We start from the raw sequence: 18408 nt of genomic DNA, 5'->3' as shown, positions 1-18408 counted from the left end.
GATGGCAAATCATTTTTGAAACTGATAATCTCGAGAGCTCCAAGCAATTTTTCAATTCCGAGAATGGAAAATAAATGTTGAAAATCCTAAGTCCAGTGATAAATTCAGTATTTATAAACTCCTGAAGTACAGTATATGCTATATGTAAAACAGATGATAGAAAGATAATATTAATGAATGATACATGAAAAGACATCATTTTAATAATCTACTCAAACTCCAAGAAATGGGTTACACAATGCCAGTCCTGCAATGCCAGCAATTGCAAGGTCTAACTCTATCAGAACCATGTCACAATAGACATGATATCATGCATGATCAATTGTTCAACTTCAAGCATTGGCACAATGCACTGTTTACCAATGAATGTTGATGATATTAAGGAATGAGACAAACGTGTCTGGATCGAACACCACTGTCAGCAGCCCTGAAGTTGGTTTCCCGTGGTTTCCCATTTTCACACCAGGCAAATTAAGGCCAAGGCCACTTCCTTCCAACTTCTAGCCCTTTCCTATTCCATCATCGCTGTAAGACCTATCTGTGTCGGTGCAACATAAAACCACTAGTAAAAAAGAGTTGTCTGGAAAGAAGCTGGACATGCTGTATATATCAGAAAAACTCTTTGCAGTGCCAAAATAGATTTCAGTCATTGCAACAAGTTTCAGAAGAAGACTCATCAATTTTTCCGAATAATTTTAAATCCAGTAGAAGTAACCTACAGAAGAAGAAAACCAACCGAAAGTCAAGATCGCCAAAAATTCATCTCTACGCAGACAGTCAAAGGCGGGGTATGGCAGAAGGCATCATGGATGAGCTGCAGAATCCAGAAACTGAGGTTTTAAGACTAATAAACCAGGTGCCAAAACTGAAGACGTCTTTCCAAGTTGTGATACTGTGTTAGAGAAGGACAATTACGTGGTGATTGTGAGTGGTACAAATGACATTGCTATGAAGGTGAGGAACTAATTATGACCCTCAGAGGTAAGATTTCCGAACTACCTGACTCAAAAATAATTGTAGTTAATGTGCCACACAGGTATGACCTTTTCGAGGACTCGTGTGTGAACAAAGCTGTACATGATGTAAATATAAAATCAAGAGATTATGTAAGCGTTTTAGAAATGTCTATGTAGTAGGTACTTTAGGTCTTGGCAGGCAAATGTTCACTAGGCATGGGTTGTAACGGTTCAAATCCCGTTACAAGATGATATCTGTAATTTTATTATTGTATGATTTTATCTGTATTTTATTATTATTATTATTATTATTATTATTATTATTATTATTATTATTATTATTATTATTATGTCAGTATTATTATTATGTTATCTGTGATATTGTACTATTATTGTAATTATCCGTTTTATTCAATTTTGCAATTGCCTGTTGCTTGCAAGATTGCACTTAGATGTATGCATATATACGTATGTGTAGATTATCATTAAACACCTGTACAGTGAGAATTGTTGTATACATCAGAGATTGGAAGTGACGTTGTTATATTGCGACACCACTGGCGATTCTGCCAAGTCATCGCTACTCCATGGCTATGTCATTGTATTTATTTAGAATATGCGCTCAGCGAGTTAGAGCCGGCGGCTATTTCACCACTGTGTGTAATATCTGTCGCGTAGGTGGGAGTATGTCATTGTTATTTCTGGAGATTACGTAGTTGTGTCAACCTACGTCTATATAAGGTGGATGCACATTGTAGCGTCAGTCATTACTTATACGGATGCAGTACAGTGAAGTAGTCTACTAGATCAAGAGGCCTTAAGTGGTCAGCCAACCAGTGTGAACGAGAGATGGTGAAGACTCAGTGAGCCATTATTGGTCATTGAGAGAGTGAGACCAAATGGTTGGTCCGTCACTTAGTGGAAGACGCGGACGCAAGGCTTACCAAGGAGTCAGAGAGGGCAACCCTGGACCTGCCAAGAGGTCATACCATATTGACTTACAAAGAAGTCAGATGATATGGAGAAGAAGCAGTCTCAAGGATGTATCACCACGTTAGGCGTGACACATCTACAGTAAACACCAGAGCAATGGATCACGTCGTAATTACACTCAAAGTGTTGAAGGTACAGTCAAGTGAATCAGTGAGGGAAATATTTCGTATAAATTGTTAAATGTCCGGTCAAGAAGAATTCAAATTCATGCCTAGTTTCTGTCAGTTGCAATGTCATAATTTCATATTCTCATCTGTTTTATCGCAACAAGACTCACTATTTTTTGATATATTATTTAAAGAATATATATTGTTCTATCAAACGAATTCATAGTTTCATTTCATTGACAGTAAAATATCTTAACCTCAAAATTAATGGGGAAACCGAACGCCAATCTCCTTTTCCCAGAACTTATATGGTATGTTGTCAAAAGTAAGCTTATTACCCCACACCTTAGAGATGGTCAAGAGTCTCATTCTATTATTGCTGTACTGAGTGACAGCTGGCGCCCTTTAAATAACGTATGTGTAAGTAAGCAGGTAACAAGTAAGTGTGAGTACAAGGTTCGACGAGTGTGTATTTTATATAATGAATATTAATTTTCAGATTTTTCAAGTTAAATCCAGATTTATAATATTTGTAAAAGTTGTCAGTCATTTAGGAGATTCTCAATGTGTCGACGCAACGTGGGACTCGAATAAATTCAGAATCTGTTCTGAATGACAGCATATCATAGGTTCATTTGGGAGGAGTATGCACAATTTAAGCCAACGGAATCATTACCGGTAAATGTTAAGAGTGTAATTTTGTGATATATATTTGTATTTTGGGGATATGTCAAGGGATTTGAAGAGGGAAATTAATTTGAGATCGCGTACTATCACTAGTGAACCAAAGATGGACAAGGAAGACAATAATAAGTCATGTGACGACGAGGTCATTGCTTCTGCGGACATCCAAGGTGAAATTCAGAGTAGGGAGCAGGTGAATATGATGGAAGATTCTGAGATAATTCAGGAAAGTGCAGAAATTGAGAAGCACACTGAAACTCAAAAGGAAATCGCGGGGGGGATGAGCCAGGATCTTTTTAATTTGCTGATGGCCAAAATGGACGAGTTCGAGGAAGAAAGGAATAGGAGTTTCGAAAAGTGGAAGAAAGAGATTGATACTAGTAATGAAAATAATAATAAACAGATGGAAGAAGTGATTGGTAGCTGTAGCAAAATGGAAGAACAGATTGATACTAGTAGTGAAAATAATAAAGAGATGATAGAGATGAAAGAATTATTTAGTAGTAGTAGTAGTGAAAATAGTAATAAACGAATGGAAAAGATGAGTGAAAATAATAAGAAAGAGATGAAAGAATTAATTGATAGTAGTAATGAAAATTTTAATAAACTGTGTAACTCTCTATGTAGCAAAATGGATCAGTTTATTATCAGTAATAACGAAAATTGTAATGCGATCATTAGTAAAATAGATTCTAAGATATTAGAGATAAATAATCAAACATCTAAGTCAACATGTAAGTTAGAAAGTAAGTCAAACGAAGAATGTGTTGAAATTGAAGGTGAAATGAAGTTGAATCGGAGCAATATTCATATTCAAATTAAGCATGGTAAAGGAACTGGTACAGAGAATATCGTAGAATTAAGTGATAAAAGTTCTAGTAATCGGGAAGAAATTCATGAGGTAGTCGAGAAGAGATTGGACAGGATTTGCAATGCAGTTGGGGAAGAGATGGGGGAACAGATTAGTAGAAATAAACAAATTGAAAGCAAACTTGTGGAGGTCACTGAACTACGGAACGAACAGGAAACGCTATCACAGCAGGTGAGAAAGAGAGAAGAAGAATTGCAGGAAGACGTGAGAATAGTGGAAGAGAATTCTGAGAGAGCAGCGGAAGAAGAAGAAGAAGAAGAAGAAGAAGAAGTTGTAAACTGCCAGGAAGTGATACGGCAGAAAGGTAGAGGTAAGACAGGTTTAGACGTGATAGTAGCGAGTGGTTTGTTCAGTAGGGATCGTGATTTAACCAAGTTTTCTGGAAAACAGTTTAATCCTATAGAGTTTGTAAAAGTAGTTGAGAAAAGATTTGCAAGTAAGTCGAGGAATAATATTAATGAATGGGAATACGTGGTGGAAATCTTGTCGAATGTTTTTGTCGGTGAAAGTAGAATATGGTTTCGAGTATACTGGAATAATATGTCTAATTTAGGAGAGATTAAAGTGCTCATTGACAGGCTTTGGGAAGAATGTTTACGCGCGCGCGAGAGAGAGCGCATGATGTCTAGGGAAAGTAATATTGTAGAGAGAAGGGGGAAAATGTTAGCCGTGTATCAGAGGAGAGGGGGTGATCATGATCCGCAGAGGATTAATAGTTGTGTTGATGGTGATAGTGGTCAGAAGAGTAACGAGAGAGAATCGGAAGATGGGAGGCGTATGGATTTGATTTGTGAGAGAAAGGATCAGAAGAGTAATCAGAGAGAATCGGAAGATGGGAGGCGTATGGAATTAAGTTGTGAGAGAGAGGGTCAGAGGAGTAACCAGAGAGAATCGGAAGATGGGGGGCGTATGTATTTGAGTTGTGAGAGAGAGTATCAGAGGAGTAATCAGAGAGAATCGGAAGATGGGAGGCGTATGTATTTGAGTTATGAGAGAGAAGGTCAGAAGAGTAATCAGAGAGAATTGGAAGATGGGAGGCGTATGTATTTGAGTTGTGAGAGAGAGTATCAGAGGAGTAATCAGAGAGAATCGGAAGATGGGAGGCGTACGGATTTGAGTTATCAGAGGGATTATGATAAGCCGAATATGAAGGTTATCAAGGTGTCGTCATCTAGCCAGATTATTTCAGATTCACAGGGAATCGGGTAAGTTAAGTAGAGAGGCTGAAGGTAGTAGATGAACTGGTATTTAGTATAAGTAGTTATATAGTGAAAGTAGATTTAAGAGTAGTGTGATTGTGACCTAAGTAGTGTTAAGTGAGATATTTAAGTAATGACGTAGTCATAGATAATGAAGTAATTGATGGTAGTAGTAAGTTAGACCTAAGAAGTGTTCTGTCAAGTGATGTAAGTACTTGTAATGCCGAGAATATGATGTAAGTAGTGAGGTAGTAACTCCAATGATGGAAATTGTGATATGAAGAAGGTACTATCAGATCTTATAACAGCCGTTGGGTAAGTTACAGTGAGTAAATAGGATGATAGTGGTAGTAATCACGATAGAAGATGATTGTAAGTTTCAACTATGCCTTGTTGTACCAGATCTTGTGTATTCAGTTGTTTTAGGAGCTAACTTGGTTGCAAATCATGGAAGTAGAGTAGACTTTAATTTAGGTGGTGTGTGTTTGTTCTGGGAGTAATCTAGCAAAGAAGTACGTGTTAATTATGATGGTCTGAGGTAAGTGTGTTGGTGACGTGTGTTCTTTGAAATATATGAGAGGTAAGTGAAGTTGTTCCTAGTGAGAGGAAATGTTTTGTTGGGTGTGTTACGTGCCTGTACGACCAGTATCCGAGGGATAGTCGGTATGAGGCAGTGACGTGAGGTAATTTAAGTGAATTACAGGAGGAGTAATTGTGTTCGATGTTAGGTAAGCATCGAGAGGTATTTAGTGGTAAGTGAGGAAGAACACGTATATGAACATAAATTTGTAGTACATGACCATAAATCGTTTGTGGGAGGTAAGTACCCCATTCAACTTAAAAATGCTAGTGACGTCTAAGAACAAATAAGCATTATGCTGGATTACGGAATAATTGAACCATCTTGTAGCCATAGTGTTGATTCTTTAATTATTGTTGCCAAGTAGGATGTGATTTTTTGAGATATGTAAGTTTATAAGGGCAAAATTGATTCAGTTTGAGTGACAGAGTGCTACTCAGAGTTCCATTTCATCATCTGCAGAGGCGGGAAATATCTTGAAGTTATTTTTTATCAGGGGTATTTCAATATTGTGAACCGTATCGGGAAGTGTGCATGTTCTTATAAATTCAGGAAGGGGATATTGTCGCTATTTATAGTATTATACGTATATGTAAAGAAGTACTTCACGTGAGATTTGTTGAGATAATAATAAGATGATTAATTTTGTAAGAAACTGGCAAAATAAAACTAACATCTGCGATTTGCGTGTGAACCAAGTGTCGTATTGGTGTATTGGAAGAATAAGTGCTACATTGTCATGTACTGTGTGACAAAAAACGGAGAACAGGACATTGGACAGTTATCTGCGATAACAATATGCGAGAACAGTTCTCATATAAGTGATATTTCACGAAAAGTTTTGATATGTTAAAAAAAAAAAAGAAGAATGTAGTATAATCATTTAAAATTATTTGTATGTGTTTAATCAAGTGCTATATACTCTTGTGATTTGTATGAGAAGAAAAGAGAATGGGACACTGAACAGTTATCTACGATGGCAATGTGCGAGAAAAATTCTCATATGTGATGTATTATAAAATGTATGGATGCTGAAAAAGAAAATTATTGTTGTATACTCATTTAAAGTGTTTATCTGTGTCAGTGTTATATATATAATTTTGTTCATAAATCAATCGATTCTTTGTTCTTCGATTTATTTATGAGGGAGGCGAATTGTAACGGTTCAAATCCCGTTACAAGATGATATCTGTAATTTTATTATTGTATGATTTTATCTGTATTTTATTATTATTATTATTATTATTATTATTATTATTATTATTATTATTATTATGTCAGTATTATTATTATGTTATCTGTGATATTGTACTATTATTGTAATTATCCGTTTTATTCAATTTTGCAATTGCCTGTTGCTTGCAAGATTGCACTTAGATGTATGCATATATACGTATGTGTAGATTATCATTAAACACCTGTACAGTGAGAATTGTTGTATACATCAGAGATTGGAAGTGACGTTGTTATATTGCGACACCACTGGCGATTCTGCCAAGTCATCGCTACTCCATGGCTATGTCATTGTATTTATTTAGAATATGCGCTCAGCGAGTTAGAGCCGGCGGCTATTTCACCACTGTGTGTAATATCTGTCGCGTAGGTGGGAGTATGTCATTGTTATTTCTGGAGATTACGTAGTTGTGTCAACCTACGTCTATATAAGGTGGATGCACATTGTAGCGTCAGTCATTACTTATACGGATGCAGTACAGTGAAGTAGTCTACTAGATCAAGAGGCCTTAAGTGGTCAGCCAACCAGTGTGAACGAGAGATGGTGAAGACTCAGTGAGCCATTATTGGTCATTGAGAGAGTGAGACCAAATGGTTGGTCCGTCACTTAGTGGAAGACGCGGACGCAAGGCTTACCAAGGAGTCAGAGAGGGCAACCCTGGACCTGCCAAGAGGTCATACCATATTGACTTACAAAGAAGTCAGATGATATGGAGAAGAAGCAGTCTCAAGGATGTATCACCACGTTAGGCGTGACACATCTACAGTAAACACCAGAGCAATGGATCACGTCGTAATTACACTCAAAGTGTTGAAGGTACAGTCAAGTGAATCAGTGAGGGAAATATTTCGTATAAATTGTTAAATGTCCGGTCAAGAAGAATTCAAATTCATGCCTAGTTTCTGTCAGTTGCAATGTCATAATTTCATATTTTCATCTGTTTTATCGCAACAAGACTCACTATTTTTTGATATATTATTTAAAGAATATATATTGTTCTATCAAACGAATTCATAGTTTCATTTCATTGACAGTAAAATATCTTAACCTCAAAATTAATGGGGAAACCGAACGCCAATCTCCTTTTCCCAGAACTTATATGGTATGTTGTCAAAAGTAAGCTTATTACCCCACACCTTAGAGATGGTCAAGAGTCTCATTCTATTATTGCTGTACTGAGTGACAGCTGGCGCCCTTTAAATAACGTATGTGTAAGTAAGCAGGTAACAAGTAAGTGTGAGTACAAGGTTCGACGAGTGTGTATTTTATATAATGAATATTAATTTTCAGATTTTTCAAGTTAAATCCAGATTTATAATATTTGTAAAAGTTGTCAGTCATTTAGGAGATTCTCAGGGTTACATCTGAATGGTAATGGAAAAGCAATACTCTGTAGACAAATTGCTACAATTATCAACAGAGATTTACAAACTAATCTGCACTTCAGAAAACTTATACCACTAAACTGGCACTTACAGGGAAACTTTCCAGAAAACCCAGATCCTTAAATCAAGATCTATGTACAAGGATCTGGGTTCCAGGGAAGTTTTCAACTCATGAGTGAAATGCTACCCAATTCAACAGTCAAGTTTTAGGGAGGAAGGGGGTCTGAGATTGCTCTTGGTAAACTGTTAGAGTGTAGTAAATAAACAATTAAAATTTAGTACATTGATTGAATCTTATGAAACTGATGTGGTGATAGGAGTGGAATTGTGGTTGAGAGACAGGGTGGGTAATAGAGAAGTATTTCCAGAAGGGTATACAGTCTATCGTAGAGAATGAGGAGATAAAATGGGAGGGGAGTGTTTATTCTGGTGAAGGAAACTTATTGTTCACATGAATGATTTACCGATGAAAGAGATGAAATATTAGGGATAAAGTTAGTTTGTGATAATATGAAGGGGGTAGGAATTATAGGATCATATAGGCCTGGAAGAGAGGAAAGAGACATGGAAATATTTGAGGAAATAATAGATTATACTAGTAAAAACAATAATAATGAAATGGTAATAATTGGGGGAGATCTAAACTGGCCTGAAGTTGAATGGAATGGAGCTGCAAGTGAAGCCCATGAACAGAAACTGGCAAATAAGTTAATTCGGGAGGGAGGATTTACACAAGTAGAACAAGAACCGACTCGTCTCAATAACTTGCTAGATGTATTCTTGGTTAAACCATGGGAAATTGTTGATAAAACTGAGGTAACTGAAGGAATAGGTGACCATAATGCTGTAATAATGGATGTAGGACTCGTACCAAAAAAGCTTAATAAGAGGATCACACAAGACAAGAAATTATACAGAAAAACTAAAGTTGATGAATTTGGGACTTACCTTAAATCACAATTCAGTTGTTGGATAAGTGAAGGGAGTAATGTGGATACACTTTGGGCTAAATTTAAAGGAATCATTTGGGAAGGAGAGAAGAGATTTGTACCTGTTAAGAAGGGTAAAAAGACCTCAGACCCTGTTTATTATACAAGGGAAATAAGATGATTAAAAAGAAAATGTAGAATAGTAAACAGGAAAATCAAAGAGGGTAGGGAGAATAGAGAAACTAGAAAACAGCTAATGAGGGAAATTAATAGAGTGAAAAAGGAAGTAAAAGAGAATTATATGAACGACATATTTCAAGAGGGTAATGACCACAAAGGGAAATGGAAAAAGCTGTATTCATATATTAGGAATCAAACAGGAAAAGGAATCCAAATTCCTATAACAGTGGGAGAAGGGGGTGAACACTATTTAACAGATACTGAGAAAGCTAATATATTTAGTAGGGAATTCAGAGATTCAATAGGAGATTGTCAGGAGTTGGAAACCGTAACAGAAGATAGAGAGGGAGAGACACATAGGGAAACAAGAAGCTTCTCATTCACAAATGAAGATATTTTCAGAGAAATCCAACTGCTTCAGCAAGGAAAAGCAGCAGGAAGTGATCAAATTACTGGGGAGGTATTAAAGACAATGGGGTGGTACATAGTGCCTTATTTAAAATTTCTCTTTGACTATGTCATAAATAATAGTGTAATACCAAAGGAATGGAAGGAATCTATAATAATACCAGTTTATAAAGGAAAGGGTGATAAAAGGAAACCAGAGAACTACAGACCAATCAGCGTGACCAGTATAGTTTGTAAAATACCGGAGAGTTTAATAGCAAAGTACATCAGAGGTATATGTGATGATAAAAATTGGTTCATGAGGAGCCAGCATGGATTTAGAAAGAAATTTTCTTGTGAGGCACAACTGGTGGGATTTCAGCAGGACATATCAGATCAGTTGGATTCAGGAGGCCAGTTAGATTGCATAGCCATAGATCTTTCCAAAGCCTTTGATAGAGTGGAACACGGAATATTATTAAAGAAATTGGAGGGAATAGGATTGGACGTTACGGGTTATACGTTGGATAAAAACATTTCTAAATTTAAGGGTTCAGAAAGTCAAAGTAGGAAATAATATATCACAGGAAGAGAAAGTTTGGAAGGAAATTGCACAGGGTAGTATAATCGCTCCGTTACTTTTCTTAATATACGCAAATGATTTAGGGAACAATATAAAATCAAAAATAAGATTGTATGCAGATGACATAATTGTTTATAGGGAAATAAATAACATTGAGGATTGTTCAGAATTTCAAAGGGACCTTGAGAGTATCAAAGAATGGGTTGAAGAAAATACTGTAATATGAAGGTTAACGGAGGCAAATCAACTGTTACAACATTTACAAACAGGAGCTTTAAAACTGAATGTGAATATACTTTGGATAAGGTAGTTATCCCAAAAGATGGTAAGTGCAAATACTTAGGTGTGAGATTTGAAAGTAATTTGCACTGGAAGGGTCATGTTGATGACATTGTTGGGAAAGCATACAGATCGTTACATGTCATGATGGGACTACTTGAAGGATGCAACAAAGAATTAAAAGAAAAAAGTTACTTAAGTATGGCTCGTCCATTATTGGAATATGCAAACAGTGTTTGGAATCCTCACCAAGAATACCTAATAAAAGAAATCGATAGTGTGCAGAGGAAAGCAGCAAGATTTGTAACATGGGATTTCAGGAGAAAAAGTAGTTTATCAGAAATGTTAGAGGAGCTTGGGTGGGAAACTTTAAGTAAGAGAAGGGAGAAAACTAGACTTGCAGGATTATGTAGAGCCTATACAGGAGAAGAAGCATGGAGAGAAATCCGTGAGAGGCTTCAGTTGGAAAATAATTATATCGGCAGAACTGACTACAAGTATAAAATTAGAAGAAATTTTAGCAGAAGCGATTGGGGTAAATTTTCATTCATTGGGAAGGGCGTGAAGGAGTGGAACAATTTACCAGGGGTAGTGTTTGATCCTTTTCCAAAATCTGTACAGATATTCAAGAAGAAATAACCAGCAAGAGAAAATAAATGAATTGTTAGAAGGCATTCGACCAGTGCAGGTTATTGTAAATAAAAAAATGTGTGTGAATAAATTAATTTCATCCCCTGGTCTATGGAGTTTGGACAGCCGAAGTAGGGGACTGCCTGTAGGGGTGAAGTACAGTGGGGACTTCGAGGGCCCTGGGACCGCTACGGTAGTTGTGAAGGCCCTTCAGGAACTCTGAAAAGTGGCGGAAAAAGGGGCTCTGATTAAGACACAGCAGGTAGTTATGCTACTTAGGTTCCAAAATGGGTAAGAAATAAATAATTAAATAAATGCATTGTAAATTTTAATCTTATACCAGTTTTATAGTATTATTTGAAGTAATTCCACATACTGTATATGAGTTGAATATGTTTGTAAGTACAAGAGATATTATAAGTAAAATTTTGTAAACAATATAAATTTATTAAGGATGAGCTGTGTGTTTAATAGAAAAAATTGTTAGCGTAAATTGTATAATAATGTATTCTAGGAAAATGTTCTCCTTCTCTTGTTAATTTAAAATTTAGTGCTTGACAATAATGTATTTTAGTGTACCATTTGCCACCGAGGTAGACACCTCATTTGTAAATAAAGAGATTTTGATTTTTTGAAGTGAGTTCAGAAAAGTAGAGGTTTTCTTAAAAATTCATGGCAAGTTCATGTTCCTCAATATGGAACAACATATTCTGATCCATGGTTAAAGTACATCACTGGCATTGAAATTGACTTTCAGCCTACCAGGTCATGTTCCATATATATGGAAGAGATGTGTGACAGTATTGAGCCTCCCCAACAACCTTTTGGATTGATGTTATAATTATAGAAATTAGTGTCAAATGGCTTTATGCCAATGTACTTTAACTATTTTACGTAATGCGGTGTTCGCTCCTGTACTGATTTAGTGCAATGTCTCCGCTTAGCTGCGCATGGGCGGGGAGCTGCCTAGCATGACTGCTCTGAGCCCGCGTGCCAATGCGTCAGTTCTGAACGAGGAGCCATGATGTGTAGCAGTGGGAACGTTTGCTACGCAATGGCGTGGTATTTTACACTAAAACCTGGGTGAATTTCCCTTAAACGGGGATGTTTCCCCATCAAGCTTGTGGTTGACCTTCTACCATTTTCAGCAAAACTCATTTTTGGTGAAAGCTTCTTCCGGATTCTTCATGGCGAGATTAAGTTCAGTTGCCTCGTGGTGAACACTATCAACAATGACCCAGTTTGGATTTTCTAAAGTGTAGTGTCTGAAAAAGGTATGTACCTGTGCTATTATTTTCTCATACCCCGTGAAGAAAAGTTTGAAGTACTTTCATCTGGATGAGCATAATAATAATAATAATAATAATAATAATAATAATAATAATAATAATAATAATAATAATAATAATAATAATAATAATAATAATAATATCATCGAATTCGGACTTGGTGTCGTGTGAGCTAGTGTGTTTCAAAAGATGGATTCTTCTAACCAATTATTCTTCGGAGCGTGGAAAATGCATGGTGGACTGGTTTCGAAAATTTAATTTTAAATTTAATAATGTTCATTTCTGGCCAGTATTGTAATATTTTCGTGTGAACCAAGGTGGCTTTTCCAAGGTATTGGACTTATCAACTTTTCTTTCTGGGGTTTCCTGTTCGTTATTCTGTGTACTTTTCTGCTCTGTTTGGTATGTTTTCTTTTCTCCTGGGGTTTTTGGGTTATTTTTCCTTGCTGCTGTTTATTTTCCTCCTCACTCAGGAAGGAGGCTTTGCGTTGTTTTCGGTTACCTTAGCAATGGGATGTTAATTGGATTGTTGTTGGGAATTGGATTGAGTGAACCGATACGCATGCTTTGCGTTGTTCTCTGTTAATATTTTTGGTTTGGTGTATATTGTTGACTATATTTTGATTTTTGTTAATTTATTTTTGCCACCCTTTTTAAGTATGAATTATTTTTGGTTTGGTTGCGGCATGTGTGTAAACTTCTCCGTTAAATTATTACTTATCTTGGGAACAGCCCCTTGGTGGTAATGGTGTTAATTACTCGAGGTGACAGAGACGAAATGATCTCCTTAGCATCTAACTGAACTGTTATCTTGTTTACTGAAACTAAAAGTTTGCTTGGTTTATTTTATTCTGGTGATTGATCACATTTTATATTAGCTATTAGTACTTCTGGTAGAAAGGTATGGAGGTCAACATTTTCTTTTTTTTCCCCCTAATTTATTGCTTGCAAATTATTTATTTATTATCAGTTAAATGAATATCAATCTATTTCCCTTTTCTTTAATGAGTTAATGAATATCAACAATTTTTTTCTCACTTACTGGTTGCAAATCTTTTATTAATTATGGATTAATCGATATCAAAATATTCAACATGGTATCGAATTTATTTTCTGGCAATCATTTTTCCTCTGCTGAATTAATCCTAGGTTTCACTCAAATTTGACTCCAATTTGGGTTCCCTTTTTTTTCTTGTAGTTGTTACATCTCATTCAGTACCAATTAAAATTATTTTATGTCACCAAGGTGGTGTTTTTCATTCACCGTTTTCAATGGAGCACTGCCACTGTCTCTTTTGGTAACTGTAACCACGGCCTTAAGCCGTTTTCCTTCTTTGCTTCCGGTAAGTGTGCAATTTTCTCCTTTTGGGTTATTTTTAAATGTATTATGTTGGTTTTGACTGTGTTTTCTCTCGCTCTTTCTTGTATTTGTTTTATCTCCCTTCGGGGGCGAATGCACTACCAACCTTCTCACCTGGGAACATTCCTCCTAGGGGTGTAAGGTTTTCCTGCCCATCGTCCAAAGGGCTGGTTTGGTAACCTTGAGGACGGTGTCAGTTAGAGATGTTAAGTACAAAACAAAAATGGCCAATCTGACACCAATGGGTTCCAAACCCACAACCTCCCAATTTTGTGTTGGTTGCTGTACTTAACATCTCTTCAACACATACTATATGTACAGAACACGAATCAATAGGTTGAAAGTTAATTTCAATTACAATGAGGTTTCTACGTCTTTCCACAGCTTCCTGTGTAATACGTAGAAATCCTAACAATTTCAACAGGGACACTGGCTATCAATACCTGGTTGTCAGCCATTAAGGATTTACATAGGTAGTTTCCTTCCCTGTCCCTTCACTATTGTTATTTCATCTCTGTGTTTTCCAAATTCGTACGTGCCTCATCGCCAGATGTTTCATTCCAGGCTTGTGTCAATATCATACACCTGTCAATGTCATATGTTACGTACACATGTTATGTGACCCTCTTAGACTGATTGTGATGGTTCCGTCAGCTTCTGCTTTGAACACTAGCGCTGTACCGCGTCCGGGGAGCCATCTGGTGACGAATGAACATACCATTTCCACTTCTATTATAACGTCTAAATTCAAAGCTCATTGTTTAAGAAGCCTTTCTCAAGGACAGTCAAGATTTTCTTCTGATGATGCAGAACACAGTTCTCTGCGAAACTTAATTTCACCTTATTTTCTTGACACGGCATAAGCCCAAAAGCCTATATCATGTACTTTCTTTTTAAATGTTTAGACAGATCATACGATCTGAAGACCTACAAAACTACCATCACTGAAGAGTAAGACAGACTGGATCAACATTAGCCAGACAAGCTGGTGGATAGTAGGAATCATATATTACTGCAAGTGGATAAGTCACTAGACATAATGGTGTTGCAGTTGGTGTTCTCTTACATCTTATATCTACTGATGAAAATTCAATGTAAAAATGATGCATCATCTTTTTTACTTGATGTGGTCTCTAAAAATAGGAAATTCAATTTTCCTTAATGACATACCTCCACAGTATCCAGCCTCCTTCCTACCCCTCCAGTTAAGACGTTTATGCCTCAAATCACAACATTAACAGCTTCATTCTGAACCTTTTCTTACTTGCATATCTACACAGTGAATAAAAGGATGGAGTTATGTTATTTTCCTTCAAAAATTGTTTCCCTTGTCATAATAAGCCAATGCAATTATGCTGTTCTCTTAAAGAGTGAAACTGAAAGTTTGTGTTCATTACAAGAAATGGCTATGTAATGTAAGCAATAAATCAACTTGAAAACCTTTGTTACTGTAGTGAATGTGAATATGTAAGTACATGAATATGAAACAACCTAGATCTAGGATTAAGAAAAAGGTGGCTATGCTTCCTGAGAAAGGGACAGTTTGCCTGGAACTAAAATAGAAAAACCATGGGAAACAATTTCAAGGATGACTAATAAAAAGTTTGATTTTATCAGTCACCAGGTTTATTTTTACTAGCCCCTATGACTAGCACTCAAATGCTACAACCAGATAGGGTTATTCCTAATGTTTAAATCTTAACAACTACTGTAATCAATAACTTCTAATATACATTATCTGTCGAACCTGGTTAATAAATAATAAGTATTCATAACATAGTAGGATTAGATCATAGCTAAGTTATTAGGTTAATTAAAACATTTAACTGATACCTTAAGATATTAAATTGTAGATAATTTAGTGTATACACAGTGGACGCCGTTTATTGTAATCATGGGTAATGTTATCAACCGTATTATATAATCACTTTTATGAAGTCCTGTACGGACAAATACTGAAACATCGAATATCTTCCGTTTATTGTCTTCATGAATTCGTTTTATGTTATCACATTTGCTTTCAAGGATTTCGTCCTCAAGTATGCGAGTAGAGTGCATACAAGAGAGTTACCAGAAGGAGAGGAGAATGTTGAAATTTGTCCAACAGGCTTAATGGAACATGAATTTCAGGAATGGATGAAAATTGATGAGGGCATCATTACTGATGTGAAACAGACAGAAGACGACATGTGAGGCAGTTATTTCCACAGAATTAGATATGACAGCTAAAGAGCACGGAGCAGAAGATAGCGATGCTGATGATGACGATATTGCCGAACTTCGCCAACACCAACGAATGCTGAAATGTGACATTCATTAGATATCTTCGACGAGGTGTTCAGCGTAGGTCAGTGGACTTCCAATAACATTATGAACCTGCACATCGTGATGAGGATGAAATGGTGATGAATATGAAAGATTCATTAATGGACTTTTGAGGGACAACCAGAAGGAAACAACAATTAGAGACTATTTTACATAGCTGAAAACAGTTAATTGTATTGCAGTGCTGTGTACCTATATCTGTTGCATTGCAGTGCATGTAGGTTATGAATCAGTATTTCATTGTAGTGCATGTAGGTTATGAATAAATACAGGAAGCTACTGATCAATTTTTTTTATTTTTCGGCTACTGTTATCAATCGGTTAATGTTATCAAATCATCTTTGTCCGAGAGTGATTATAATAAGCAGCGTCTTCATGTAGGTGTATGGTTCAATAATGTCATCTGCATGCATACATAACTCTTCATGAAGGTGTATGTATGGTTGGACAGAATAGCAGGCTTCATAGCCTGAGTCCCACCATATAAAACAAGACAAATAAATACCTAACTTCCTAAATTTAACTCGGTTAATATGTTTTATATCATAACTTTCCTTTTCTGTTTCACTGAATGAAGATGTACTAACAATTTTCTTTCAGAGGGATGGTAAAATACTTTTAATTATGATAAAATAATTTTAATGTAAATGTAAGCACCTATGATAGGTAAAAGAATTTAAGATAACTCTCAGGAAGACATGTTTAAATAACAAAAGTTTACATGTATGGTTCAATAATGTCATCTGCATGCATACATAACTCTAGCATCTAGTAACTGATTCAATCACATATTCACTACTTATGATGTTCATAATCTCAAGTCAACTCCAGACAAATTACTCCACAGATTTAAATCCAGACAACAGGATAACCTTAAATAAGGATGAATAAAATCACAACAGTTGCCATACAAGTAAGCTATTGATTCTACCTGAGGTGATCGTGTTCCATCTTGTATAAAACGATAATCCTGACATTCTGTCACTGCTGTCAGAAAGCATGTTCACAGTGAAAGAATAATCTGTTTCTCCCTTTTTGATAAATAGATCACATACCCTATATAACTAAACAGTAGTGTATCATTTTAGGAAGTTTGATCCTTGATCAGTATACAGAATTAAAATATATCTAATACAATACCTGTATATAAAAAAGCTGGAAAATAGACAGCTGCCTCCAGACTTTGCTCTAAACATGATCTTATATTCACCTACAGTAACGCATGAAAACCTTGCTGAGAAATATTTGCCAGAGTTGCCACGATCAGGATTCTAACCATGGATCTTAGGCAAAATTCAAACTTTAAATTCAAAGCAGAAAATGTCAGTAAGCAATAATATAATTTGCTTTTTTGTACTCAAATAGACTGTATCCTTTCTTCAAACTTTCTTTCCACTTAACAGCACAATTGTGGTTTAAACATTTTTAAATGTTCATTCATTCAATTTTATCACAAAGGACACATTATCCTCCTTCCTAAAAGAGTATTAACAGCTAAATATTTCATGTAATCCCTTTCCTTGCCATTTGGGAAAAACTTGAATAAAGACTATAATGAAACGTAATTACCGTTTTCTCCACAAACAAAAAAAAAGGAGAAGATAAGAAATTTGGTTGTCATCATAGCTTGTGACGCACCTTGCAATGTGGTACATAGCAGTGATGAACCGAATCTCTGGCTCGAGAGCTAGTTCAGATGTGACCATAGGTACAGAGGGGACCATAGTATGGGCTATGTTAACTGCAGTCAGTAGTTCACAAGAACAGTTTTCCAGATCATCTTCATCCACATCGTGACCTTGCATTACGTCGATACCAGCCTGACGAAACGAATCCACGAAGTGACCAAAAAAATATCTGTTGAAAATATCCCACATAATACGGTAGTACGATTGCAAATATTATCTTACTCATTTCTGTATTTAGAAACTGAAGATGATGTAAAGAAATGTTTAAAGTTGAATGGTTCTCATAGTCATTACCTGAAAACTTGATCATCAAACAATAATATTATAGTATATCCACTATATTTACTTCTAATAGAACAAAAATACAATTATGTCCAAGAAAAGTCTACAAAATTATCAGGACAAACAAAGCTTGGCAACTTAAATCAAGCAATTCAATAGTAGTACTGTAAATTCAACTCTTCAAGTAATGGTACTAACAAAAATGTAACTTTGAACTACATTGGTTAATATTCAGGAGTTTGTAGACTTTGCCATAAGCAGGATATTACTCTAAAACAAAAACAAAAAAAAAAAAAAAACATGGATTTCTCACAAGTGATTCAGTCTAGGGATATTAACGAAGCTTTTGGAGAACTGAAAAACAGAACTGGCAGTCAGTAAGTAGGAAAGCATTGGAGGTGTAAGGAATTATTATAATGACATTCAGATATGCGAAAGGAAGAAGGAAGAAGAGGTGGGAGATTATA

At 35.9% G+C, this 18408-nt stretch overlaps 1 protein-coding gene across 1 annotated transcript in view; it reads right to left on the bottom strand.

Annotated features, from left to right (window-relative positions):
- The window catches only part of sp3 (spermathreecae), a 338003-nt gene that overhangs the window by 146545 nt on the left and 173050 nt on the right, over positions 1 to 18408 (bottom strand). Inside the window, exon 10 of the mRNA XM_068228860.1 lies at positions 17610 to 17828. Coding sequence (XP_068084961.1) covers positions 17610 to 17828 — 219 coding nt within the window. The remainder of the gene's footprint in view (positions 1 to 17609; positions 17829 to 18408) is intronic.

The sequence above is a fragment of the Anabrus simplex genome, chromosome 8, assembly GCF_040414725.1.
Source record: "Anabrus simplex isolate iqAnaSimp1 chromosome 8, ASM4041472v1, whole genome shotgun sequence".
Classification (NCBI taxonomy): domain Eukaryota; kingdom Metazoa; phylum Arthropoda; class Insecta; order Orthoptera; family Tettigoniidae; genus Anabrus; species Anabrus simplex.
Note: the sequence above shows the minus strand (reverse complement) of the source record. Positions and strands in the feature narration are given on the sequence as shown.